Raw genomic sequence first — 27,282 nt, 5'->3', positions numbered from 1 at the left:
TTTGCTGAAAAGCATACCAGACTGTATCAACTGAATTGATAAAATGCTCTGGGGTTTTGACCAGAATGTTGTGTGTTTTTGGTAAAGAAAAACAGTAGGATGTACATTTAAATGGGCTTTTGGTGTTTTATCGGAGAGAAGGTGAGCAGAGCCTGAGAGTCCATCTAGAAAGGGAGTTCAGGGCGTGGGTGGGGTGGCAGGTGCCGACAGGCTGCTGGTCTGGTCTGGTGCCCTTCAGTTCATCACCTCATTGTGGTCACATCCCAAAGACGTGGCATGGCGTCTTAATTCATGTGCTCTTACAACTTGAGTCTCCTGTTAAAAAGAAAATTAGGTGGCACGCTTCCTAGGGTCAGGAGGAGTAATGCCTGTTGATGTCTCTTTAGGACGACGTTCTAACTGTGATCCGCAGAGTGGATGAAAACTGGGCTGAAGGCATGCTGGCAGACAAAATAGGAATATTCCCAATTTCATATGTTGAGGTGAGTCAGTGTGTGGAAGCATCAATCGTGTTAGTATCCTGCTTAGCGGCGCAGTCTTAAGTGTGCAGGGTGAGTATTCAGGAGTCCTCACCATCATTTCTCAGTATACACACTCGTTGCCTCACTGTTGCACACCTAAGTGATACAGTGTTGCATATCCCTTTCTTGGATAAAACTAGGGAACAAAGAAAGACAAAAACCTAGTCTACTTAAGGAAAAAAAAAGCCCTCACAGCAGAAAGCCCCAGGAATGCCCCTGCTCTAGATTGTGGGGTGGAATCCCTCTATCCTGCCCTACAGTTCCTGAGGACCAGGGGACTGTGAAATGTTTGAGCTCTGTACTTTGTCCCCTGCTAAGAGCATTGGCATGTCTGTAGAGTGGGGACCCTGAGCTGCCTGTAGCCTCTGGGTTCCATTTGCAGTTTTGAGGTCAGAGGGTGGGTGGTGAGGTCCTGACTAAGGTGGGAGATGCGTGTATCTCTGTGTTTATGTGCCACACCTCACAACTCAAACACTGATTTGCAGCGTAGCCTCCAGTCAGCATTAATTAAGCAATGAACTGCCCACACTTCATCCCAGCAGCCACTTAGCCACCCTCCCCACTTTAATCAGCTTTATTCAGAAACATGCAGCCAATCCGATTCAGCAAAGTCTCTCTTTAGGAGTATGTACTAAGTAATATGTTGTATTAAAGAATAAACAAACTAAATTAAAAATGAACTGCTGCTGCTGCTAAGTCTCTTCAGTCATGTCCAACTCTGTGCAACCCCATAGATGGCAGCCCACCAGGCTCCCCCGTCCCTGGGATTCTCCAGGCAAGAACACTGGAGTGGGTTGCCATTTCCTTCTCCAGTGCATGAAAATGAAAAGTGAAAGTGAAGTCGCTCAGTCGTGTCTGACTCTTTGCGACCCCATGGACTGCAGCCCACCAGGCTTCTCCGTCCATGGGATTTTCCAGGCAAGATTACTGGAGTGGGGTGCCATCGCCTTCTGCAAAAATGAACTAGGAAGTTATAATTTACAGTAGGCCTTATAACATCATGGGCTTCCCTGGTGGCTCAGATGGTAAAGAGTCTGCCTGCAATGCGGGAGACCTGGGTTCAGTCCCTGGGTCAGGAAGATCCCCTGGAGAAGGAAATGGCAACCCACTCCAGTATTCTTGCCTGGAGAATCCCATAGACAGAGAGGACCCTGGCATGATACCGTCCATGGGGTCGCAAAGAGTCGGACATGACTGAATGACTTCACTTTCACTTTGTAACATCATTTATAATAAAGTTTCATGTCCTTTAGTCATAAGAGTTTCATACAAAAAACAAAGGGGTATTTATATATAGTTATGACTGATTTACGTTGTTGTGTGGCAGAAACCAACACAAAATTGTAAGCAATTTTCCATCAATTAAAAAATGAACATAATTTTTTAAAAAAGGATTTAATGCCAAAAACAAAGTTGAAGACATTTCAGAGACTGAAACACCAGCCCAGACAACCCTGCAAGGTTAGCTGAGATCCCAGAAGGCTTCTGGGAAGAAGCAAGTTCTTAGCGATGTCTCTGTGGTTAAGTAGGTAGCACTTCACCAAAAAAATGGAAAAGGTGCCTTTTTACAGCAGAAAGGACACTCACGCAGGATGACCAATGTGTGCACAGGCCAGAAAGTAAGAGGCACATAGACTGTTGGGAAACTGAAGGTGATTCTGTTTTTAAGATGTCAACGCATGTATCTTAAGCATGTATCAAAGTAAAACCACATCACGTTTGTGCCTTTTCACCTGAGGCATTTGTTTTGACATGATCCTGAGAACAAGAACGACAAATTGTGTCATTAGAGCCGTCGTTCAGTCTCCCTGTAGACAGTGAGATGGCCCCCGTTTTCATAATAAACTACTTTGACTACCATGTAACCGTGGAAAGGTAATTCAGATTGTGTACACACCTTGAGTTTTGTTCATATCCTTCAGATGTTCTTGTTTATTACAATTGTTTTTCCTTCTTTGGAAGTAAAGAATAGAGGAAATTCTCAGCTCTCAGGTAACCCTTCCGGTACATTGTTTACGTATTCTAACTGTGGTCATGGAAAGTTACATGCGTTTCCAGGTATTTGGATGGTTACTGTTGGGAGCGTGGGTACACGAGCTTAGTAATGAGAGCCTGTCTCCACTTGTGTGAGCTGAGCTACAAGCCAGCACTTGGCGTGCAAGTGCTGGCCTCCACACCAGGCAGGTGTGCAAGAGGACTACCGTGCTTTTGTTACCGGGCAGGTATAGAATTGAGTGACGGGCATGAATGATCCACCCACAGCAAACCCAGAGTCACTGAGAGTCGCTTGAGTCATGAGGATTATTTACTCTGACTTCGGTTGGGAAGATAAACGTCTGCCCAGGTTCAAAGTACTTGTATTCTCCTGCCTCTTAATTTCACAAGAGTAGTTTCCTCATTTGAACTGCAGTTTTGCCAGTTGAGACGAGTGAACAGATCGTCTCTCTTGGGGGGAGGATGGGGACTGTGAGCTTGTCGTTGATGTCTGGCCGTTGGATGGACATTCCTGGCACCTGGAGATTGGCATGGGGTTCAGCCTTTAGGGGAGGAGGGTAGATTTCAATAGCAACCTACAAAATTCAAGTAAAGGACAGGTGGCTGTACAAGCCAGCCTCACATGGAGTGAACCCAGCTAGTGTTGGGAATCACAAACAGGCTCTTTCCTGAGTAATGTCTTTCTCTTGCTCCATAAACCCCTTCAGGGCTCAGACTGTCTCCGCTGTAAAAACAGACGATGTTACAGAAACCCAGTTGTAAATTATTTTCTTATACCTTGCAGACACACATTTAGGTCTGCACCGTGTTAGGTGCCTCTGACTTTTGCACGGTGCTGCCCCAGACTTACTCCTGAGGACCGAGCAGGTACATGTGATAAGGCATCTCAGGGGCCCTGACCCCACTGTGTCCTGTGCACTGCGGTCCAGAGCTCAGATTAGACGTGACCCAGAGGACAGCCGCACGGTCCTTAAGGGCCCCAGTGTCCCATCCCATGAGGAAGTCAGCTCAGGGCCAAGTCTCCAGAGCAGCATGCGGGCTGTCACAGCCTCACCGGCAGGGCTGGAACCCCAAGTCCTGCTGGGCGGCTGGTCTGCAGAGATGCCTGCGGGTGGGACTTGCCTGAGGCAGCAACTCTGACCGGGATGGCGGGGGGGCGGGGGGGTGGGGGGGGGGGTGGGGGGTGGGCCTGCGGCAGGTTGGGAGCTCAGCATCAGCAGTGGGTGAGGAGAGAGCTGAGTGGGGAACCCAGGGCGTTAGAGGCACTGCTGGGGTGCTGTCCCCTCCCCTGTGACCCCCCCACCCCTCCCTCCATCTCCTGTCTCAATCCCAGCCCCCTCCAGCAGCAGGACTGTGTATCCTGCTCCTGACCTGTGTCACAAGAGGTGACAAATGACCTCTGGTTAAAGTACCAGAATCTTAAGGGTTTGAACAGAGGAGAGTCTGGTGGGAAGTGAGCAGGAAGAGAAAGGCCATGTGCATGTCCTCGAATTCTGCCCCTCAGGGCTCTGAAGAGGAGGGGTCTTTGCCTTGATCGCATCATACCCCGCGCCCCCCCGCCGGAGACTTGCTCATCGGAGCCTCGAGGCTGTGGATTCTGTTCTTTGGATGGATCTCCCTGGACGTGGGAAACTAGGAAGGAAGGAAGATAGACGTTCCCTGGGGAAACCCAGGGGACTCTTGGAGAAACCACATCAAGATATGTGTAAAAGGCTGTGTTTGTCAAGGACTGAATGTGGTTTCAGAAGAAACCAGTAGCTTGCTACTTTCTTTGTTCAGAAATACCAGGCTCCTCTAAAACCGCACGGAAGATTTTAACACCCTCATTAATTCAGAGCTGACTCACTCACATTTCAGGGTCATTTGGACAAAGATGACATGATTCTTAGCATGCCAAAAGTTGGGATGAAGTAAGTGCTAAATCTGGCATTTTGGACGATACTCAGACATTGTTGCGTATTGTGGGCTTATGAGCTGTACATTTTCATTAAATCTAGTCATGCATGTAAACTATCACTCAGTTTTTCCAACAAAAAATTTAGTTAGCAACTCTGCTACAGCTGGAATGTGAAAGTGGAGGTGGCGTGAAGTGGGCATGGCCTGTTGGACTGCAGTCTTGTTCTGTGGTTGGTGCTAGCAGGGGCGGGGTGATGTGTGTGTGGGGGGGTGTATCCCTCAATTAGATCTCGGCCCGGTGACCCCTCTGCAGGCATGCCTGCCCTCGGCGCCTCCTGCAGAGTGATTCTTCCTCTGCAGCTGCCCTGCCTCACACAGAGGGCGCTATGGTCCTGAAAGAACTTGGACTCTGAGCCCAGAGGGCCAGGACCCCAGTCCTGGCTGGACCAGCGGTTGTGGAGTGACTGTGTCCTCATCTGTGAAGCAGAGCCGCGGGGTGAGCTGGGCTGGCAGTGCTGCGCATTGCCCGCACCCGTGAGATGTGTGTGTGCTACGGGGTGACTGCAGCCATCACCGCTGCCCTTGGCATTTCTGCGCCGCACAGTGTCCCCCGTCTGTGTCTCCTCTGTGGGTGTTGCCCTCTGCCCTCTGCACCCCTTGGAGGGACCTGAGCTCCTGGGCCCAGCGTCTTTCCCTCTGGCTCACCTGGGCTCCCGTGCACAGCGCCACTCCTAGTCGCCTCACCGAACGCCAGTTGAGTGGGCAGCCTAAGGACCTGGTGAGCTGACCGGAAATGAGCTGGACTTGGATGTTGCTGACCTTCACCTCTTTCAGCGAGGACTGACATTTTCTTGCCAGGTTATCTTAGTGTTACATTCGGACACCACCATCCTCGAAGCACAGAGTCTCTCTAGTGACTTCTGGAAGTTCTTTGGTTTTGTTTGTTCGTTTTTAAATGGAGCTGGATGAGGGCTTGGTTATGCCCAGTTTAGACTTCTCCAGACCAAGGAAACAGTACTGACACCCTGTGGGTTAGATCCTGCAGCCTCTCCAGGTCGTCTCCCTGATTGTTTGTGAGATGAATTTTCAGCAGCTTGGCACTATTCCTTTGGCCCGCTTTGAGCAGAAGTCGGGTAGCCTAATTGTTAAAGATCCTCATTTTTCTAAATTAACTTTATGGAGTTATCAGTGACACACAGCAAACCATGCATGTTGAAGGCGTAGTGATGAGGTGGTGTTTGTTGTTTTCAGCTTTCAGAATCAGCCTGTGGACAAATCTTAGGAGATACTTCTGTGGCCAGAGACCAGAAGTGTGTCATCAGCCCTGATTAGAGAAGACCACATGTGTATCTCTAGGAGCATAGGTGCAGCTTTCAGGGGAGTGAGAGCTGTGGATGTAGGGGCTTGGGAAACATCGTCCGTGTTCCAGGGAGTTACACATGGAGGTTTAGGTGCGGAGTTGGCATTTGCCAAGGTGCCCCTCAGAGGAGCGAAGAGCATGGTTCACTTCACTCCTTCACCTAGAGTCTTTGCCCTAGAGAATGAGAGCCAAGGGTCAGAGCCATTGGCTTTGCTCTCTCAGTCAGAGCAGACCAAACGGTATAAAAGGATATTCTGTCATTCACATTTAAGGGAGTATTCTTTTCCTTTCAGATGCAAAAGTGAAATGTTCAATTCATTGAAATCATTTTTTTAAAACGAGAAGTGTAGGAAAATTGGGGAGAAGTTGTAAAGAGACTTACTATATTGCTTGGCTTCCCCAATACCCCTTCAATTCTGAAGTGATTTCTATAAAGTTGTTGGAAAGTCAGGAAGCTTTTCTCCTTCAATTCTGAGGTAAATTAAGTTTTATAAATGCAATTCAGAGATACGGTTTAGGAATCAACGAGGGAGACTTACTGAATGCCCAGCATCTTATGTTCATCCATCTGCAAGTCGAGCTGGCTTAGTCCACCAGCCCCGCATTGAGTAGTGTCTTCAGCCCATGGGCTCTGCCTTGTCCTGAGGCTTCTCAGGTCTTCTGAGTGTTGTCAGCTTGGTGTAATAGTGGCATTTCGTTTTACCACAGGGACGAAAGTGAGGGCTAGGACTCTAAAGTTCTCAGGGCAGGTCGGCTCTGGACGCCAGGAAAAACCCTGCTCACTGTGGACAGCTGGAGGCAACCTGCCCAGACCTACTCAGAAAAAAAGGAAATCAGGCCAGGGTTTACTCGGCAGTTTACGCTCTATTACGCAGCAGCCTCTTTCCCATTTAAGAGTTTCCCTTTGTTTTCCGTGAGGAAAACCCTCCAAGAGCTGAGATTCTAAAGATGGGTTAATGTTTGCTTATTTCTCGCTGCATGAGCAGGCAGTTCCATAGAACATGAACGTGCTCGCGTCCTGTTGAGCCTGGAGCAGAGGCCACGTGAGTGACCAGCTGGTGTCTGATGTATGCCGTGCTTTCCTCCGGAGTCCACCATTTCTTTAGTCTGGCCGCATCCCCCTGGGCCCTCACTAGGCTGGTCCCTTGGAATTTCTGTCTTTACAACTCATCAGGGATGTTTCTTTGTCCATGTGTCTGTGGAAACACACCTCTCTTCAGGGTCCTGATGGAAACTGTCCTTTCTCAGGAAGCTGTTCTTTCCTGATCCTCCTTTGTGGAAACAAAACACAAAGTCCTTGCATCAGACTTCCCCGGTTGCAGCTTGTCCGTTCTTACAGCCTGGCTTGTGCCTAGAGGGTAGTGATGTGTGTGCAGGATTCCGTGTTTTCCTGGGAGCCTTGTCGTATGTGAAGAATACTGTTAATCATTTTATTTCTCTGATATAATCGTGTTGCAGAGGAGTTGGGGAGAAATAACTCTTAGGCCCATCACATGTCATCTTGGTAAATATTCTTTCCTTCCTGCTCTGTGTGCTTTAATGACAGTACATGTCTGATTCTGCCTTTCTCTGCACAAATAGAGTGCCACTCTCCACCAGTTTTTGTGACTGTGAAATGATTCTGGGAGCTACACTGTAGTTTAGTTATTTTTCCGTTTTTAAAATAAGTTAAGCGTCTTGTTTGGGGACACCCATCCAGTAACTGAGAGGTGATTTGTAGTCTTTCTCCAACAGCCTGGGTCTGCCCTCGACCCCCTTGCCTTGCTGTTGCCTCCGAACTCACGTGCTGAGAGCTAGTCTTCGTAAGGCTAGCGCAGAGTCACTGTGATCTTCAAGCTTCACTTGAGAAGTGTTGAGGATATTTTATCAAGAATAATGACAGCTTTTCAAGTTTGAACACCCAGAAGATTGATTTTCAGAAGTGATGAAATATTCAACAACGTCAGATTACTGAGGTTGCCTTTTTTAAGAGGGAAATCATACCTTAATCAAACCCACCATATTTTAAGGCCTTAAATTTTGTCATTTGAAATCCTTAGTACATTGTTACGTACATACTAAATTTGGTAGTAACTGAGGCTTTCTATTAAGCAAGAGTTGAGGCCTGTCCTGTGTCCTGAGAGAGACAGGATGCGTGTGTGCCCTGTTCTGCACATGTGTGTGGTCTGTTTCATCTTAAGTGTGAAGCCCCTGGGGACCGGCCCCTGTGGTGAAGTTGATGAGCTTCAGAAACTGAGTCAGGAGGTGTGGAGCAGCCGCCCTGGTGGCCCTGATGACAGCGACGTGGCGGGTTCCCTGCCTCATGGCTGCGTGAACAATCATTTCTCTGCAGGCGGGCAGGAAGAGGGAAGTCCCACACCCCAACGCAGCTCTGGGGCTCTGGCCCTCCTGGTGTGGCCTCCCCGTGCACCTGCTTACCTGGGCTGGGCCACGCCTGTGTGCCTGCTTTCCATTTCAGGTGTTCACCGCCAGGCTCCGCGTCCTGGGAGGGGGCAGCCTCTCGCGTCCCGCAGGCCATTCCCCTGTCTGCACCCCCTCCCCCTCCCTTTCCTGCCAGAATTCCCTGTGGTTGTCGCCCTCCCGACTGCTGGCTAACTGTGTCCCCTCTGCTCTCCTCTTGATTCGTTTTCCCAGTGCTGGCGACTCCTGCCGTGATGCTTCCTCCTTCCTTTCCTTGTAAGAGTTACCATCACAACTACTGCCCCCGTCTCTTGCCTCCTTGGCGGCTGGGGGTCTTCTCACCTGCGGTTTTGGGCACCCTCCTGGCCCTGTGTCTTCTCCGAATTTCCTGCCTCTGCAGAGACCCCAGCTAGCAATACTTGCAGGGCGTCCACACTTGGCTTGCAGAGTGCATGCATGTGTGCTAAGTCACTTCGGTCGTGTCTGATTCTTTCTAAGCCTATGGGCTGTGGCCCACCAGGCTCCTCTGTCCATGGAATTCTCCAGGCAAGAATACTGGAGTGGATTTCCATCTCCTCCTCCAGGGGATCTTCCCGACCTAGGGATCGAACTTGAGTCTCCTAAGACTGCTGCAGACTGCTTTTGTTTCAATTGTTGTTCAGATGGAAGAATCAAGGTATTTTACAGAAGCTTAAGTGTGTAGCTTGCTGGGCTTGTGACAGTCGCTCAGAGAACGTAGGGGCAGGGGATGTCCCCTCCAGGTCTGACAGCAGTCGTAGGCCTGAGGTCTCGGCCTCTGTGTGCTCTGAAGGGGTGAGGAAAGGCATTTGTACATCGTACGTATGTAAAACTCTAGATCGTCAAGCCCAGCTGTGTGTGATGTCTGAAAAGTAGGAGACGCACGTGGAGACAGGACAGGTGACGGGCAGGCTGGGTCTCAGGTCATGATGAGGGCAGGGGCGTCTGGGTGTTGCACCACGGTGGTGATGCGCGTTCCCCTGCCCCTGGGTACGCAGGGCAGAGGTCCCCATCCTGCTCCTGAGAAAACAGAAACCTCACTTGAACGTCCCCCAGGTCTACTCAGCTGTGGAGACAGAGACCCGAGTCCCCCTGGGCGTTTCACCTCCAGGCTCAGAGTGTGGCTTTCTGGAGAGTACTTTCCTCAGCTTCCTGAACGAAAATCCTTTCTGGCTTTTGATGGTGTGCTCCCCCCGCTTCATCTCTTACATCTCAAAATCAGAAACCTGAAAAAGAATGTTCCAGAACCTTCCAGTGTATTTATTTTCTGACAGCCAGGCCCACCAGAGGGGAGGACAGTTAACATGTGCTCAGAGCTCAGGGGCTGGGGCTGCCCCTCCTGACTGGACGTGAGACGGGTCCCAGAGTGCCCTTCCCGGCCCTGTGGCACATGGGGCTGGGGTGCTGTGCGCCCAGCCAGCTGTGGCAGCTCAGGACGCATCTGACGCCGCTGCGTGGGGCGGGGACCGTTGAGGTCCTTCCTGTCCCACACGTTCCTTGTGTTCAGTGAACCATAGGAGGTGCCCCCTGAGCCCCCCGTGCATCCTGGGGGGCCACACTCACGCTGCACCTGTCTCGGCTGGGATGTGGGGCAGTTGCCCGGAGCACACTGGGTGGCAAAACTCATACAAAAAAAGAATGTGCCTATCTCAGAATCTTTCATATTGATTACATGCCATAGTGGTGATATCTGAGTTTTATGAAATAAAATGCATTATTAATTTTACCTGCTGCTTTTTATTGTTTAAAATGGGGCTACTGGAAAATTCCACACCACACCTGTGGCTACTGTTCGGCTTCTCTGGGTAGCTCCGGTCTAGAGGCCGCCCTCCCCACCCCCGCCCTCTGATGGTTCTGGGACCCCAGCGTTTTTCTTCTTGCACCGGATCTGTACAGACATCTAAATGGAGCTGCTACCTGGGGACCCATTTGAAGACACTCCTGAGTAACGCTTCCAGTCTGCTGGTTATTCCTCTGCTCTGGGGGAGCCTTGTTTTATGAATAAAGACAAAGCTTGCTTTTGTATTTAGATCATCCAGAAACAAAAGCCTTGTTACGCAAATTGCAGAAAACAATGAAAGACTGATGAACATACAAAATCCCCATTGCCGCTGTGTGAAAGCACCTTGCAGAGGACTGTAATGTGAGGCAGACACTTTTCATTTCTGCTTCAAGGGGGCTGAGGCGTGAATTCCCACCACACAGCATCTTCCCTGGGGATGGGCACTGGCCTGGCAGTGCAGCAGAAGGGTCTCTGTTGAGACCCTCACTTGTGAAGGTGGGTTTTCAGAGCTGGCAGGAAAAGATGGGGTTATGTAAATTGCTGGGCCACATGGAAGGAAGAACGCTCTGTCCCTGTCTCTGTCTTTACACAAAACAAAATGTCCACATGGTTAAGACACCCAGGAGGACAAAGGGAGGAACCATAAATACACTGGAAGAAAAGTGATTTTATTTTTAAAAAATAATTGTAGAAAAAGAAGATTTTTAAAGTATGATGTTAGCTTAAGATACCATAATGGAAAAGATGAATAAATTTACACATCCAAGAAATATTTATGTATGACAAATATATATCAAGTTAAAAGCTGAATTGGAACAACATTTCTAACTCAGTGGATATATATTGTTGTTCAGTTGCTAAGTCGTGTCTGATTCTTTGTGACCCCATGGACTGCAGCACACCAGGCTTCCCTGTCCGTCACCCTCTCCCAGAGTTTGTTCAGATGCATGTCCATAGAGTCGATGATGTCATCCAGCCATCCCATCCTCTGTTGTCCCATTCTCCTCTTGCCCTCAATCTTTCCCAGCATCAGAGTCTTTTCCAGTGAGTCAGTTCTTCACATCAGGTGGCCAAAGGATTGGAGCGTCAGTTTGAGCCTCAGTCCTTTCAGTGAATATTCAGGGTTGATTTCCTTTAGGATGGACTGGTTGGATCCCCTTGCAGTCCAAGGGACTCTCAATAGTCTTCTCCAGCACCACAGTTTGAAAGCATCAGTTCTTTTATGCTCAACCTTCTTTATGGTCCAACTCTCACATCCATACACACCTACTGGAAAAACCATAGCTTTGACTAGATGGACCTTTGCCAGCAAGATGGTGTCTTTGCTTTTTAATACACTGTCTAGGTTTGCCCTAGCTTTTCTTCCAAGGAGGATATATACACTCTTGTATATGTATATATATACATGCATACATAGTATTCCAATATATTAAAGAAACATTTATATGCTATATAAAGAGAACTCATAAATGCATAAGAAAAATACCAACTCAATAGAAAAATGGATAGTGTGGGAATAAGCAATTCCTAGGGAAAGAAAAACATACTTAATCTCATTAATAGAGAAAAACAAATTAAAAGAAAATATAAATTGCCTCTTCATCTGATAGATATTTTTTTTTAATGGTAATGCCTAATACTATAACTGTTAGAAATTTTAACAAAACATCAGTAACGCCTGATACTGCTAACAGTATGCGAAACGGACTTTTTATTCACTTTTTTGTCAGAGGTGATGAGAATGGACACTTTTTTGAAAGTACAACTTGGCAGTATCATTCAAAAATGCTTTAGGCTGCACTTTAACCTGACAGCTTCACTTTTGGGAGTTTGCCTTGTGGATGTGGCTGTGCAGGCAGGGTGCACAAAAGGAGATGGGTGGGCACCACACAACCAGCCTGCCTCTGCTCACAGGAAAGGCTTCTCATGAGATGCTGTGAATGGAGAGAGTTTAGTTTCTTTTGTGTTAAAATTAAACAGGCAGCTGCTTAATTAACAACATCTCCATGGAAAGTACATGCAAGGGAGTGTTCTGAACTGTCAAACAGGAGAGGTCTGGGAAACAGGTCCAGGATGGTCAGGGGAGGAGATGCAGGCAGAAGCTGGCCGAGGCCTGTCATCTTTCATTCATGATAATCGACACCATTTCCTGTTTAAAATAACAAACATATTACTTATATAATCTATATTTAAAGTCTGTATTTGCCTTTTATTGAAAACTGATCCCATTGAGGAGCAAACACTCGGTTATGAATTAGACAAGGTTCCTCTATGCAGACCTACTGTGTCCATGCTCTGATGCTCAGAATCTAGAGACCAAGTCCCCTGTAAAGCTTTATGGAAAACGGTGACTATTCAGCTTTGTTCTCATTAGATTTTTTTGTTCTCGTTTAGAAAAAGTGAAGTCCTGTCTTTTAAAAAGACGGTATTCTCTTTGAGAAACAGGCCAACCACACACACACAAAGTATCTTCATATTTCTTAAATTGCCTTGTTATTACTGCTGTTATTATGTCAGTATTTTCCCCCATGTTTATTTATGCGTCTCGTAAAACTAATTCTTTCTCTGTTTCAGAGTTTCCCCAAAGGGGACATTGTCTATTTTCAGATCAACCAATCCCATGCGTCCCTGCTGTCCGCTCCAGGGTGCTGCGTTTCCCCTCATGTCCACCCTTGGCAGCTGGTCCACACGCAGGGCTAGAGGAGGGTGTTCTAGGGCACAGAACAGGTGTTCTGAGGGTGGGGAGTGTGCTCATGAACACGGATTGTGGCCAGAGAAGGCTGTGCAGAGAAAGCTGAACAGAAGTTCAGGGAGATCGCTGACCCCTGGGGCTGGCTGAGAGGTTTTAGCTCCTAAGATGTCACAGGGCAGCCAGGTCAGCAAAGGCCACCTACAGCCAGTGGCCAACTTGAAATCAGATTGCATTCCAACAGTGTGTAAGCACAACGAATCCCTGTGTGTGTGTGTGTGTGTGTGTACTTGAAGAAACAGAATCCCGTGACATTCCATGGAAAGTCATCGGGTCCTTGCTTTCCTGTCTGATTGGCTCACCGTGGAAGGAGTTGCGCCCGGACCCCTGAGCTCTAGCATTGCAGAGCGGGTCTTCCGTCTCACTGGGTGACGGGTTTGGGGTAAGAAGGATGGAGGCAGCAGCATGAATTCTGATGAGATCGGGTGTTTTCGGGGTGGTGTGGCCGTAGAGGGCAACATCGTGAATCCTGGGTCTCTTGGCCATGTGCCATGATGGTGCTGGAATACGGCTGCCCTTTCCTAGCAGCCCAGCCCCCATCCCCAACACAGTGGCGCTGTGATCCATCCCGCGCCCCCAGCATTTGGGCATTAGCGGGCACTACTCCCCACAAGTCTTGAAAGTTACCACGTGGGAAGAACCCGTGCCTTGAAGGAGGGATGAGCTCGTGCTAGAAAAACTGTCAGACTAGGTTCTGACTGAGTCCCCAGGGAGCCAGGGTTTCAGGGCTCGGACACCACGCCTCCCAAGCTGCTGCTGCCAGAGCAAGACGGAGTCCTTGAGCATCACTGACAGGGTTCCCATCCTTCTAGAAGGACGTCCTCAACCGTAGGTGGGAGGCAGCCTTCGCCTGTCAAGATGTGATAGTACATCTGGTCTGCAGAGTGCTGGGGCGGGGCAGTGTCCACTCTCCTCTCGGTTTCCAGGTTCCCTCTGAGCAGCTGGGCTTCCCTGGGGGCTCAGATGGTAAAGAATCTGCCTGCAATGCGGGAGACCAGGGTTCAGTCCCCGGTTTGGGAAGCTCCCCTGGAGAAGGGAACGGCAACCCACTCCCGTATTCTTGCTTGGAAAATCCCATGGACAGGGGAGCCTGGCGGGCTACAGTCCATGGGCTCGCAAAGAGTTGGACACGACCGAGCAGCTTTCGCCTCTGAGGAGGTTACTTGTCATCTGCATGTTGGTTAAGAGATCACACTGCACTCAGTGTTCCCCATTACTGCACTGTCTGGGTGCAGCTGGCTGTCATGGAAGCTTTCTGGAAGTATTGTTTCTGCCCTCGTGGAGCACAGGCTGCCTGTGTTTTTCCTCTCTTGCTGGCGTTCCCAGCCCCGTGGGCAGCTTTGCCCTGGCTTTGCACTCAGGCAGCTTTTCAAACAGGCCAGTTCACCAGTCAACAGGACTTGGGTTTCAGGTCTTAGCCTGTTATAATTCAAAATGTAAGCTCAGGAAAGTAATGGGCATGTGACGGAACGATGGTAATCAGGAGTTTCTACTGATGTTTCTGGGAGGCCCCTGCACAGGGCAGGGAGGCGGGAAGTGAATTTCCTTGTAAGTGTGCACATGCTCACAGCCACGGTCACTGCCCGGAAGCAGCCCGGCTGAGCCAAGACTGGTGTCAACAGGCTGACCACACAGCCTGCCGCTCACCGTTCTCTGCGTTTCCTCTGGAGGCTGAAATAAATCTTTGTTACCATATCTATGGCTGATTCATGTTGAGGTTTGACAGAAAACAACAAAATTCTGTAAAACAATTATCCTTCAACAAAAAATAAATTAAAAAAAAAAAGACAGCCAATCATGGAAGGCATGCTTATGTATACAACCCAGAGCTAGATACAATAAGCTGTCATTAAGTGAAAAAAGCAATTAGATATTCTGAAGATTCTTGAGGGGGGAATACGTTCTCAACCTTGTTGGTGTGAGTTTGGAATTCCTTGTTCTCGGTTTAGCATCTGTTTGTGACGTAGGAACAGCGCAGTCCCCATGTTGAGACAAGGCGCTGCACGTGGGAAAGGCCTGCACTCGCAGACGGAGACTCTGAAGGACTGACACTCGGCTTTACACACGGGTGTGTCGAGAGTCCCTGTCGTGTGACCTCGCCTCTCTTGTCGCTTTGCAGTTTAACTCGGCAGCCAAGCAGCTGATCGAGTGGGACCAGCCCCCCGGGCCAGGGGTTGCGGCTGGGGAGGGCGCCCTGGCCACCACCCCGAGCAGCACGGCCCCCAAACAGCCAGACGGCAAGAAGAACACCAAGAAGCGGCACTCGTTCACCTCGCTGAGCATGGCCAGCAAGGCGTCGCAGGCCGCCCAGCAGCGCCACTCCATGGAGATCAGCCCCCCGGTCCTCATCAGCTCCAGCAACCCCGCAGCCGCGGCGCGCATCGGCGAGCTGGCCGGGCTCTCCTGCAGCGCACCCTCTCAGGTACGGGCCGCCATAATGGTTCAGGAGGGTGTGAATTCCAGCAGCACAGACTTACCTGTGAAGATCAGCCATGTGCTGGTTTCCCCACCTTGACAGCGCCTTGTCCTGGGGAATTGAAAGTTCCTTCAGGTCCCCTGGGAATTCATTCGGAGCCTGTCTCTGTCTTGAGCATCTTCTTCCTAATCGTTGGGACTGAGGAAACTAGGTTTAGGATTAAGTTCTTGTTACACAAAGCCCAGCAGTTTTGGTGTGACACTGTTTGCTGGAGAGCAAGGTTGCAAGCAGTCACCTTCCTTCCACCTTTAATAGTGGAAGAAGGATGGCCCATCTGGGCAGGAGCCACCCTCCTCCAGATGTCTGCAGTCATGCTGGGGTGCAGCAGGAGGGAAATCGATCCTGTAGCTCAACACAGGCACCAAGGGACCCGAATAACTCAGTTTCTTCCTAGTGAATTCATCTCAGGTAGTGTTCTGGATAAGACACCTTTGAACACAGGTAGTTTGGTTTGGCATCGTTCCCTGAAGGGTTTTGTAAACAGTTGCCTGCAATCCGTGGCACATCTGGGCAGCTGCATTTTAATTACGGGTCCCCAGGGGAAGGTGCAGGTCCTGAGATGTGATCCTGAAGACAGCACCATGTGCCTTAAGCGTGTACATAGATTCAGTGTGCTAGCGGATAGGTGAGCATCCAGAGAGCCCCCCTGAACTGGATCCTTGGGGAGGTGCTGATGGGCTGGCTCGTCATGCACCAGACAGGTCTAGGCCACACCCATTTGAGGCAGTGGCCATGGGATCCTACACATGAGATGTCGAGACCAGTGTTTATCAAGGGGCTCCTTGGCGTCTGACGCGCATGACACCCACCACACGTTTGGGCTCAATAACCTGCACAGGACTCTGCCTTGCCCCAGAACAGACACTCCAGGTTTTGTGTGTTTCATTGCGATTTGGCCTCCCAAGGTTAGCTGGTCTCGTCTGTTTCGTTAGGTGTCTTCCTTGTATTCACTGCTGTTTCCTTGGCAGGTTCACATAAGTACCACTGGCTTGATTGTGACCCCACCCCCCAGCAGCCCCGTGACCACCGGCCCCTCATTCACGTTCCCGGCGGAGGCCCCTTACCCAGCCGCCCTGGCAGTGAGTATAGCCCTCCCCTCCACTCCCCCACCCCTGCCTGCTGGCCCGGCCCGTCCACCCTGCTGACGCTTACTGGAGGTGGCGGAGGTCTCTGTCTTTCACCTCTGTCTCTGTTAATTTTAGCAAAAAATTGCATAGGCTCAGGCCTGCAGCGGCGCTTTATTTTAGCAGTGGAGGTGGGTGGCCTGAGGCGACAGAAAGAGCCCTGGGAAGCTTTCAGTGTTCATTAGAGCTCAGCCCGGTTCTCTGCAGGCTTATTCCCCTTTGCTTCTGTCCGGTTTCTAGGCGGGCTGGTTTATCCAGGGACTGAGGAGGCTGGACTCCCCAGGCTGGGCGGTGCCTTGGTCCCCAGAGCAGGGACTTTTGGCTCTGATCTCAATTCCACTCTGGGTCCCTGGTCTCCTGTTGGCCTGTGTGGCTGCGGTGCCTGGGGGCTCTCAGAAGTGAGTGATTCTGCCCACAACCCCGCAGCCTGCAGACACAATCAGACAGGGGGGACACCCTAACAGGGGAACGGATAGGAGGAGCAGAGCAGTCCTGGGAGGCTGATGCAAAGAGGAACCCCGAGGGGTGAAAACTGAAAGAGCAGAGACAAGGCACGCGACCCTGGGAGGCAGAAAGCAAGGCTCTAAAGATTGTGCCTCCTGAGCTTGCAGGTGAACTGTGGGGAGGGAGCCTGTCTTGTCCAGGACATGACCCTGTTACATGTTCAGGCTCTTTCTTCCAGTGTGAGGGGAGTGAGGAGAGAGATCACTGACTCCCCTCTCCCAGGGGGACCCACCCTCCGCCCGCCTCACAGAATCCCTCCTGGCTGCGATGCCCCGGGGGACGCTGTGGCCAGCAGTGGGGGTCCTGATGCCCCTCTCCCAGGGGGACACCGCCCACTGCCCTCTGCCCGCCCCACAGAGTCTCTGCTGGCTGTGCTGCCCAGGGAAGCTGTGGCCAGCAGCGGGGTCAGGCCTGGGGCAGGGAACCAGCCCAGTGGTGCGTGAATGATGCAGCTGAGAGGTTACTCAGCCTCCTTGGGCCTCTGTATCCCCTCCTATAAGATGAAAGGCATCCTGTCTGCCCTGAAGAGGTGGCACCACCTGGGGCCTGGTGGGGGACTGGGGCAGCTGCCCATCACCCTCTGCCAGCACGGTGGCAGCTGTGACGTGCCGGCCGCTTTGCTCGGAGCCTGGGGTCTGGCTCGTCGTTAGCGTCCTCTCTGTTCTGTGCACAGGGGTGGCGAGGCTTCCCAGGGGCTGGTTTGTGTTCAGGTCGTGGACTTTGTATATGTCGTGAAGATGGGAGACCGAAGGCCCGACTTGCATCCACCCCAGGCCGGGGCCTCACAGCTTGTTGTTGGCCCCATCTACTCGTATTTTCCTCATTTCCTTTTGCCTCATTTTTCTTTTATTTATCATATCTTGATACATTTTATGAATAGTTGAAAGCTGACTTTGGAATAAGGTGGGCTATAAATAAACGCAGGATTAGTATCTAGCTAGTAGATACTAGTGAACTAGAGACGAGTGTACCTTTGCAAGCTTTCTGTAGAGTTAAGTAAGCGTGTTCCTGTATTTAAATAGAAGTTAGTAAGTTCCAATTAGCATTCAGGCTGGTTTTTGTTAATGTTTCTGGAACAATTACAGCTTCCTTGATACAACAACTGTGTAGGGTGGGAGAAGTTGCATTGATTCCTCTGGGGAGAAAGGGGAGTCAGGTAACTTTTACGGAAAGGTGGTTTCCCTGAGGTTCCATTGGCCCTGAGTGTTTCACCCAGAATCAAGTTTCCCAGTCTTCCTGCCCTCTCATCTCCGGAGAAGATCCTGTCTGTCCATCCTTCCTTCCTTCCCACCCACCCCAGTACATTCACACGCTATTGGAATTTTCATTTCCAAATGACCTTTTCATGTGGCAAAATTCTAACTTGATTTGTTAAGGGAAAAATGGCTGATTTTTCTGCCTGTAGAAAAATTAATTAGTGGAAAAGATGTGGAGCTGGCTGTGTTTCAGCCCTTGTGGGCTGATTATTTTACGATGAGGGAATGGCCAGTTACTCTTAGCTGGGTGCACCCTAGGGCATCCTGAGCACCAATCACAAGAGAACACGAACCCACAAAATTAATTTACACCCAGCCACTTCATCTCAGGATCATATCAGAGAGCCTGAATGTTCAGCACAAGGACTTATTAACGATGTGTCTCTGCCACTTCCCCTTAATGGAAAACTAATTATAAGCAGACCCACGGCCTGTTGTCCCAGGTGACGCCTGGCTCTCAGAGCCCAGAGTTGGCAAGCAGGAGTGCTGGATTTAATGTGTTAGGTTTAAGTGGGAAAATCTCCATAACAGGTGCCCTCTGAATCTTCCATCAACCTGGCGAGTGTCCTGTGTAAAGTGTGAGATCCTCCCAAAACCTAGAGTGTAGTCACAGCAAGAACAGGTGGCGTGATGGGAAGGAAGCCGCCCTTTCCCTGGTGTGGGTTTTAGGTCCTGAGGCCATGGCTGGACCGGGGAGCGAGCGGTGTTTCCAGCACTGTTTCACAAGGCAAAACTGTTTAATCTTTTACGCAAAATGAAATTGTGAGTGTGTTGTCCTAATTGTCTCACATGTAATAGTTAAAATGTTAAATATCTAACATTGGAAACAACTCTGGTATTCCATGTAATTCACACATCCACTGTTCACAGCAGGGTGGGTTTTCCTCCGCCTGGTTCTGTGGGGAGGAGGGTGCAGATCTGCTCCTGTGTCCTCTGCACACCAGCAGTGGACCTTGTGAAACAAGGGAGGGTGACCCCCGGGGCCAGCCAGGAGGTTTTAGTCACAAGATGTCACAAGGTAGCTGGGGCAGCGAAGGCTGCATGCAGCTTGTGGCGAACTTGAAGTCACATTGCATTCTAACGGTGTGTAAGCACAACTAAACCGTGTGTGTGTGTGTGTGAACCTCAGAGTAAACGGTGTCAGCTTCTCAGAAGAGCCAAGATGTACTTGGCCCCTGTGGCCCATGGTGGAGGGTCCAGAGGGTCAGGGCAGGGCCTGGATGTAGGGGCGGGACTGTCACGCTTGGCAGTTGGAGAGGCAGAAGTGGCGCCTTTGGAATTGGCAGGATGTGCAACATTCAGGAAACGAAGATCATGGCATCCAGTCCCATCACTTCATGGGAAATAGATGGGGAAACAGTGGAAACAGTGTCAGACTTTATTTTTTGGGGCTCCAAAATCACTGCAGATGGTGACTGCAGCCATGAAATTAAAAGACGCTTACTCCTTGGAAGGAAAGTTATGACCAACCTAGATAGCATATTCAAAAGCAGAGACATTACTTTGCTGACTAAGGTCCGTCTAGTCAAGGCTATGCTTTTTCCTGTGGTCATGTATGGATGTGAGAGTTGGACTGTGAAGAAGGCTGAGAGCTGAAGAATTGATGCTTTTGAACTGTGGTGTTGGAGAAGACTCTTGAGAGTCCCTTGGACTGCAAGGAGATCCAGCCAGTCCATTCTGAAGGAGATCAGCCCTGGGATTTCTTTGGAAGGAATGATGCTAAAGCTGAAACTCCAGTGCTTTGGCCACCTCGTGTGAAGAGTTGACTCATTGGAAAAAAACTCTGATGCTGGGAGGGATTAGGGGCAGGAGGAGAAGGGGATGACAGAGGATGAGATGGCTGCATGGCATCACTGACTCGATGGATGTGAATCTGAGTGAACTCTGGGAGTTGGTGATGGACAGGGAGGCCTGGCGTGCTGCGATTCATGGGGTCGCAAAGAGTCGAACGTGACTGAATGACTGAACTGAACTGAACTGAACCAACTTCGGAGAAGGCAATGGCAACCCACTCCAGTACTCTTGCCTGGAAAATCCCATGGATGGAGGAGCCTGGTAGGCTGCAGTCCGTGGGGTGGCGAAGAGTCGGGCACGACTGAGCGACTTCACTTTCACTTTTTACTTTCATGCATTGGAGAAGGCAATGGCAACCCACTCTAGTATTCTTGCCTGGAGAATCCCAGGGACAGAGGAGCCTAGTGGGCTGCTGTCTATGGGGTCGCACAGAGTCGGACATGACTGAAGCGACTTAGCAGCAGCAGCAGCAGCAGCAGCAGAACCAGCTTCACAGTGACCACAGAGAAGTGCTCGGCATCTCGGGGACCAGGGTCTCCTGATCTGTATCAGACTGTCCTGAGGGCAGTGGAAGCACAGGAGGTTTTCTCATTGCCAAAGAAAGACCACGTTGAGCATCTGCACCTCCTGTGGGCAGAGCTGGGCACCGGCAGCATGGGGACAGCAAGGCGGCGTGTGGCTCCACGGCCGCGTGGATCCTAACCACCAGAGCCTGCCCCCAAGCCTCCACTCCTGGGCGCCAGAGCCATGTTGCTGAGAGCTCCGTGGACAGCAGAGGGCCACGTGCATCGTTTCTGCGAGTCAGGGAGCACGCGTGCACCCCTCTCCTCATGTGTCAGAGATGGAGCCCTGTATCCGCAGCTGTGAGAGGAGGTCCATTCCCAGAGAGAATTAATTAATCTTCCTAATTGCCAGATCCTTAATTACATCTCCCCTTCAGACACCATCTTCCAAGCATCTGTTTCTAGCATTTTAAGTACTTTCATTTTTTTTCTTTTTTTCATAGCTGTGCCTACGACTGACAGGCTTAATTCTACTGGGTATCCAGATGAGACAAAAGCTCACTTCCCATCTTCTTAACTTTACTGAATCCTGATGCCTGTGCTTTTTTAATCACTAGTATCAGCGCTTCCATTTTTCTACTTCCAACTCATCGTTTAAAAAAGGCAAGATACTCAGGTGCACACACACTGCTGTGTGCAAGGGGTTGATGCTGCAGGAATTAGTGACAGTACTCCCCGAGGGGATGACCAGCCACTATCCCTCTATTGGCCGAGCAGCTGAGTTCACAGCACAGAGTTGAAAGTGGATTCATTGGAAGCGGATGTTTAGGAAGGATGGAATTGGAGGGTGTTTAATGATCTTTGCTCAGAGGACCCAGAAATGCCCAGAGTCTTACGCTGGTGGTCACTTTCTACCCCAGAAAGAGAGGGGTGGTGCACACACAAAGGGCTGTCGGGAAACAAATGGTAATGTAGCCTGGAAGAGAGTGGGTATGTGTCTGTGTAAGGCTGAATCACTGCTGTGGGGAAGAAACTGACACAACATCGTAAATCAACTATCCTCCAATAAAAAAGTTAATTAAAGAAAGAGAGGACAGATCATTTACAGCCAGAACCCCAAGCTCCAAGCAGAGCGCTTTCCTGGTCAGCGGCCCGTAGCCCTCACCCATGGTTAAGACCTCGTGGAGCTCAGCGCCTGGGCATCTCAGCACTGGTCACTGGAAGGGGAGAAGGCAGGGGGTGCCAGTGATGAGGGGCCCACAGCACAGCCTTGGATTCTTCCTCACTGTCCCCTGGCCGATGTGCCCCATCACGCAGGAAGGGGAAAGGGGAGGGGGCACCAGCCAGGAGGGGCCCACAGCACAGCCTTGAACTTTCGCTCACTGTCTCATGGCCCGACGGTAGCCTGGAGCCAGCCACCTGGACAGGATGCTTTGTTCTTGGAGGGAAACTGAGGGTGGCCTGCAGGGGCTGAGCGGGGACTGGAGTCTGCACGGCATTTCTGACACCAGCCCTGGGCTGCCTCCTTGTCCCAAGATCAGTGGGTCAGAAACAGTCTGGATGTGGCGGACCTGACCCTCCCCCATCAGCTGACCCCCGAGCCCTGATTTTAGGGAACATCCTCATGGTCTCCAAACACCAGTGCCGGTAGCAGAGGGTCTGGATCTGCAGAAGCACAAGCAGAACCTCATCTCAGCGACCACAAGGCCACAGCCAATCCCCTGTGTCGGATCTCAGAGGCCCGGCCACAGCCTCAGCCCTTCCGCAGCACTCAGTGGAAGCAGGCCAGCTGCAGAAGGCCCCAGCGAGGGGGAGGCTGTGGTTCCCACGGGACGGCTCACAGCAGGTTCCTCCCAGGCATCTTTGTCCCTGGGGTCTTTCAGTGTGGGCTGTTCACCAGCACCCGTGGGGCCTGCTGGCCAGCCCAGCCCTGGCCGTGCCTGGGCCCTGGCATCTGACCAGCCTCACAGGATGGCCACGTCATGGAATCCAGTTAGGATGTCTGCTCTGTGTGCTTACCCTCCAACATACTCACACACACACACGTGCGTGTTCTCCCGAAGATACACAGCCCAGTGCTGGGGTATGCCAGATGTCAAGTGAGTCTAACTTACGCTTTATAAAATTCATACACACCAAACATTTCCTTTCTGTACTTACTAACTATAGGAGATGACCTTTTCTTCAGTTCAGTTCAGTCACTCAGTCATGTCCAACTCTTTGTGACCCCATGGATTGCAGCATGCCAGGCTTCCCTGTCCTTCACCATCTCCCACAGTTTGCTCAAATTCCTGTCCACTGAGTTGATGATGCCATCCAACCACCTCATTGTCTGTCACCTTCTTAGCCTGCCTTCAGTCTTTCCCACTATCAGGGTCTTTTCCAGTGAGTCAGCCCCTCACATCTGGTGGCCAAAGTATTGGAGCTTCAGCGTCAGTCCTTCCAATGAATATTCAGGGGTTGATTTCCTTGAGGATTGTCTGGCTTGATCTCCTTGCAGTCAAAGGGACTCCCTTCTTCAGCGCCACAGTTGGAAAGCATCAGTCCTTCTGCACTCAGCCTTCTTTATGGTCCGACTCTCGTGGCCTTTTCTTGCATTTTGGTAGCATAATGCGGCCTGTGTTTTTATCAGGCCTATGGATTCCCTTCCCTTTTTTTGCCTCCTTCTGTCTAGAGCCGGTGAGTACAGCCTCTGCTGCCATGAAGGTCAGGTTCCCTCTCTTGCCTCTGCCAGTGGAATTCTCAGAGCCGAGTGGGCCCTCGACTGAGTCCTTCCAGCGGTGGGTGGCCTGAGTTCCTTTGTCCACTTGTCACCTGCGCCTCCGCAGCCACACAGCTATGAGGTGGGGCCTGGAGAGACACAGAGGAGACGGCTCAGTGGTGACCTCAGGCGCTCCTGTGCCGCTGTGTGCGGCGGCCCAGCCGGGCCCACCCGGGTCACGTGCGCTAAGTCTCCTACCGGGGTTAGCTTTGTTTCTCCCACTTTGTCCTGAGACCAGCAGCTCAGGTGCTCAGCCTTTTCCTCGTTAAGGGTCATGAGGGCTCCAGGCCCCGTGTGTGCCCACCTGGAGTCACAGCGCAGCCTGTTGTGCGACTGTCCAGCTGGCCTTGCCCGCCCTGGGAGCGCTGTCAGCGAGCCTGTCCTGCCTGGGCCGCAGCGTGGGGAAAGTCTCCACTGTGGGAAAAGGGAACACAATGTGCGCAACAGTTGCAGTGTGCATCTAGAAACTTGAGGTTCTTCTCTCCTGCAGTGTTTCTGGAACCGTGTAACTTAACAGACAGATGAAGTAACTGCTAATGAAGTGTCAGATTTTTTTCCCAGATGACAGAAACCCATTGGTGTTCTCCGTGTTCAGAAACCATGGGGTTTTTCTTCCGTTATTCTGACATGGAGACACCACGTTCCCTGCCCAAGTTGCAGTCTTTAGCCTCCTTATTTCTCCCTTGATGCAGTTTTACACTGAGTGGTTCAGAGATTTGGGGCAGCTGGGCAAGGTAGGGGTTCAGGCGAATCTGTGTGTGCCTGTTTGCTCAGTATCCAGACCCTAAAGAATGATCTGGGCTGTGTAGATTAGAAAATAGCAGGCGCTCCATTGATTCTGAAAAGGTGTGGAGTCCTATGGGCAGAGCCCGTAGAGGGACCAGCACCTGCTTGCGGTGTGCTTGTTAAAGATTACCAGCCTTGATAGTCCTGAGCTTAAAAAGCCGGCAGAGCTAACAAGAAAGGAGTACACAAAAGCAGCCAGCATGGCCCTGCAATTGCGGCTCGCTGTTGTTTGTGGTTTGAGAAGCCCAGATGTCCGAGGAGATTTTCTTCTTGGGCGTGACATCGAGGTTTTCTTCTGTGGGCATGGTGTACAGTGCAGCTGGACTGTCTGCTATTATGTTGAAGCTTCGGGTTGCAGAAACAGTCACAAATTCATCCCCAGCAAGCCCTGTGCTGTCAGAGCTGCCCCTTGGAAGGCATTTGGATCCTGATCCTAGTTTGTGCTTAGAAGTGCCATTAATCTTGAAATTGCAAGCAATCTTGTAATTTTTGTTCTTTCCCTCCTCCCAGTTGTGATTACTTACCTGTTTGCTAGAAGGGTTTCTGTGGCCCTAAGACCTTGAAGGAGGATAGAGAGGAGTCTTACAGGAGGCTTGGGTATAGCGTGTAGCTGCTCCTCTGTGTAGATGCCACTGATGTCTTTTTTTTAAATGGGTTTCTGATTCCTTTTCCCTTCCACTTACTGGAAGAGATGTAGATAAGTCATCTGTTCCTTCTTTTTCTTTCTCTCTCCAGACTCTGAATCCTCCTCTCCCCCCGCCCCCTCTCCAGGCGGCCACCCCCACGGGCACTGCTGTAGCTGCTGCTGCCGGGATGGGCCCCAGGCCCACAGCTGGACCCGCTGACCAGACCACACACCCGCGGCCACAGCCCCGCCCCAGCGTGTAAGTGCGGGGGTCCTTTCTGCCCCTGGACCGAACCCAAATAGAGAGGCAGAGAACAGCTTTCTGGGGGGAGCTGGTGCCAGACTGGTGCCAACTGTGTTTGTGATTGGGAAGCTCATGCTCTAAGGCTGGGCCTTCTTGGCCTTCCTCTGCGAGTGCTACCCGGGCTTCGTTCCCACCTTCATCCCCAAGTAAGGGTGCGAGGGGACAGGGAGGGCCCCGCACAGGTCAGACCTAGAGGAGGTGCAGCGGTGCCCACAGTGAGTGTCCAGAGTCAGGTTACTCCATTCATTCTGCTCATGGCTCAGTGCAGCCTGCGGGCGGAGGCCCCTCCGTGCACACTGCCCCAGGAAACACTTGGTGCCTGTTCACGCTGCCGCCACTCTCCTTGTGTCGGTGGCTGTCACCTGTGCAGATGAGCTGTTGGGCTCTCTCCGTGATCTGGACTTGCTTTGCCTCTGACTTGCAAGTTCAGCGTCTACCCCGACTGAGCCCACGGATGCAGGTGCCGCCCGTTGCTGGCTCAGTGTGCGCGGAGAGGCTGTGTGCCGAGCTTCCCGGCGGGATTTTGGACCACATGTCCTCAACAAGGCTGCTTCCCAGGTCTCACCAGGGCCATCTGCAGGCCCAGTTTCCCAGCGGGCATCTGATGCCCTGCTGCAGGTGTGCACGCCGGGGGGTGGCATCAATTCCTCCACACCCACGAGTACCGTTTGGCGGGATCATCACCTTTGCACCAGGAGGGCCAGGTGGGAGGTTCTGAGTCAGGCGGCTTCTGCCTTTTCAGAGTGGATGGCTGCCGTTCAGTGGACAGTGATCGAGGCTGCCCACAGATTAAAGGATTCTACTTTCTGTTTACTTTTGTACAAAACATTCAAGGCTTCGTGCCAGAGAAGAGTTCTGCACATCGTGTGGTATGTCTGTTACTCACCTTGAAGTCCGATGTTTTTTCCTCTTCTAGGTATGTTGCCATTTATCCTTACACTCCCCGGAAAGAGGATGAGCTGGAGCTGAGGAAGGGAGAGATGTTTCTCGTGTTCGAGCGCTGCCAGGACGGCTGGTTCAAGGGGACGTCCATGCACACCAGCAAGATTGGGGTTTTTCCTGGCAATTACGTGGCCCCCGTCACGAGGTATGGCTCTGAGCAAGTGGTTTGCTGAGCCCTGAACACAGAAGCTTTGTCCTTTCCCATGATTTCCAGCCTATCCACAGTTCCTTCTCATGTTACAGTTATGTGTTATACAGCTGGCATTTTAGAGGTCCCTGCCTGTATTTGCCAAAGTCCCTTCTAATCCTCAAGATTTTAGCTTACTCTTCACATGTGAAATTGTAAGTTTCTCCCAATACAGGTGCCGGTTTTAAATTATTTGCTTTTAAGTCACATGTGAGAAGACTCTACTACACTGTTTTCAGTATTTTTCTGCTAGGAAATTAGTGCTGTTTACTATAAGCACAAGTGATGTTATTAATCCTCTTGGTTATGTGATGCTTGCCTGACACCTGGCACGCAGAGTTCTCTGTTCTGCACATTAACGCCAGGTCCTCAAACAGCTCCCTGGTGTATGTGCTGTTATGATCCCCACTCCACAGGTGAGCAGGTTGAGGTGGAGAGGTTAAACAATTTGAGGTCACCCAGTGAAGAGGTGCTGAAAGCCAGGTGTGTATTCCCATAGCTTGGTGATTATGTCTGAATTCTCACAATTGCTTTTTATAATGCAATCAGAACTGAAACTCCTTTAACATGACATGAGTCCCTCACCCTTCTCAGGGGAGGGGTTTTGCTCCCCAGGGGATTTTTGCAGTGTCTGGACATGCTTCTGATCGTCATGATGGGGAAGCAGGTGCTATTCGCCGCCAGTGAATAGAAACCAGGGATGCATACAGCACCCTGCAGGGCATGGCACAGCCTTCGCAGAAGGGAGCTGTCTGGCCCCAAGTGTCATCGAGGCTGAGAAACCTGTTCTAGGATAGTAGGAGGCAAGCACTTGGGATGTGTTGATATACACTGTTCACTGTATTTAAATATAGTCCCCGTTCTGGGCACTGAGGAAGCTTGCCCTGGAATGATCGTGATGACCTATGATGGAGTCAGTGCTGAGAAAACCCCGGGTTTTGGCCAGTGGGCTCTTAATAAACGGTCCAACCTAATTGTGTTAAATCATTTCTCAAAGCCCCTGATTCTGAATAAGTGGCTGAACGAACTGACATGCTGTCAGATGTCGGTCTCAATCCTCAGGCTGGCTGGCAGCCTAATCCAATGAAGATCACTGTCATTGCAGATGGCAACAGAACACTAGCTCCAATTAGACTTGCAGATTTTTCATCAGTGTAAACGTTCTTGTTGGTATATGCTAAAATCCACATTCACAGCCCAGAAGACGGTAGCTCTGTCTTCCCTGGGGGGATAAAACAAACAAACAAAAACCACAATAACTAAGGGAGATAAACCAAGCAACAACCACATGTCGACTT

General features: G+C 50.8%; 1 protein-coding gene across 4 annotated transcripts in view; it reads left to right on the top strand.

Annotated features, from left to right (window-relative positions):
• The window catches only part of SH3RF1 (SH3 domain containing ring finger 1), a 164,545-nt gene that overhangs the window by 114,995 nt on the left and 22,268 nt on the right, over positions 1 to 27,282 (top strand). For 3 of the 4 annotated variants that reach the window (XM_068973956.1, XM_068973957.1, XM_068973955.1), the window contains exons 4-8: positions 387 to 482; positions 14,842 to 15,144; positions 16,167 to 16,277; positions 24,662 to 24,810; positions 25,772 to 25,942. In XM_068973956.1, coding sequence (XP_068830057.1) covers positions 387 to 482; positions 14,842 to 15,144; positions 16,167 to 16,277; positions 24,662 to 24,810; positions 25,772 to 25,942 — 830 coding nt within the window. The remainder of the gene's footprint in view (positions 1 to 386; positions 483 to 14,841; positions 15,145 to 16,166; positions 16,278 to 24,661; positions 24,811 to 25,771; positions 25,943 to 27,282) is intronic. The other variant, XM_068973958.1, reaches the window with a different exon arrangement.

Source organism: Capricornis sumatraensis, chromosome 6 (genome assembly GCF_032405125.1).
Source record: "Capricornis sumatraensis isolate serow.1 chromosome 6, serow.2, whole genome shotgun sequence".
Lineage (NCBI taxonomy): Eukaryota > Metazoa > Chordata > Mammalia > Artiodactyla > Bovidae > Capricornis > Capricornis sumatraensis.
The sequence above is the reverse complement of the archived record's forward strand: the minus strand, read 5'-3'. Positions and strand labels throughout refer to the sequence as shown.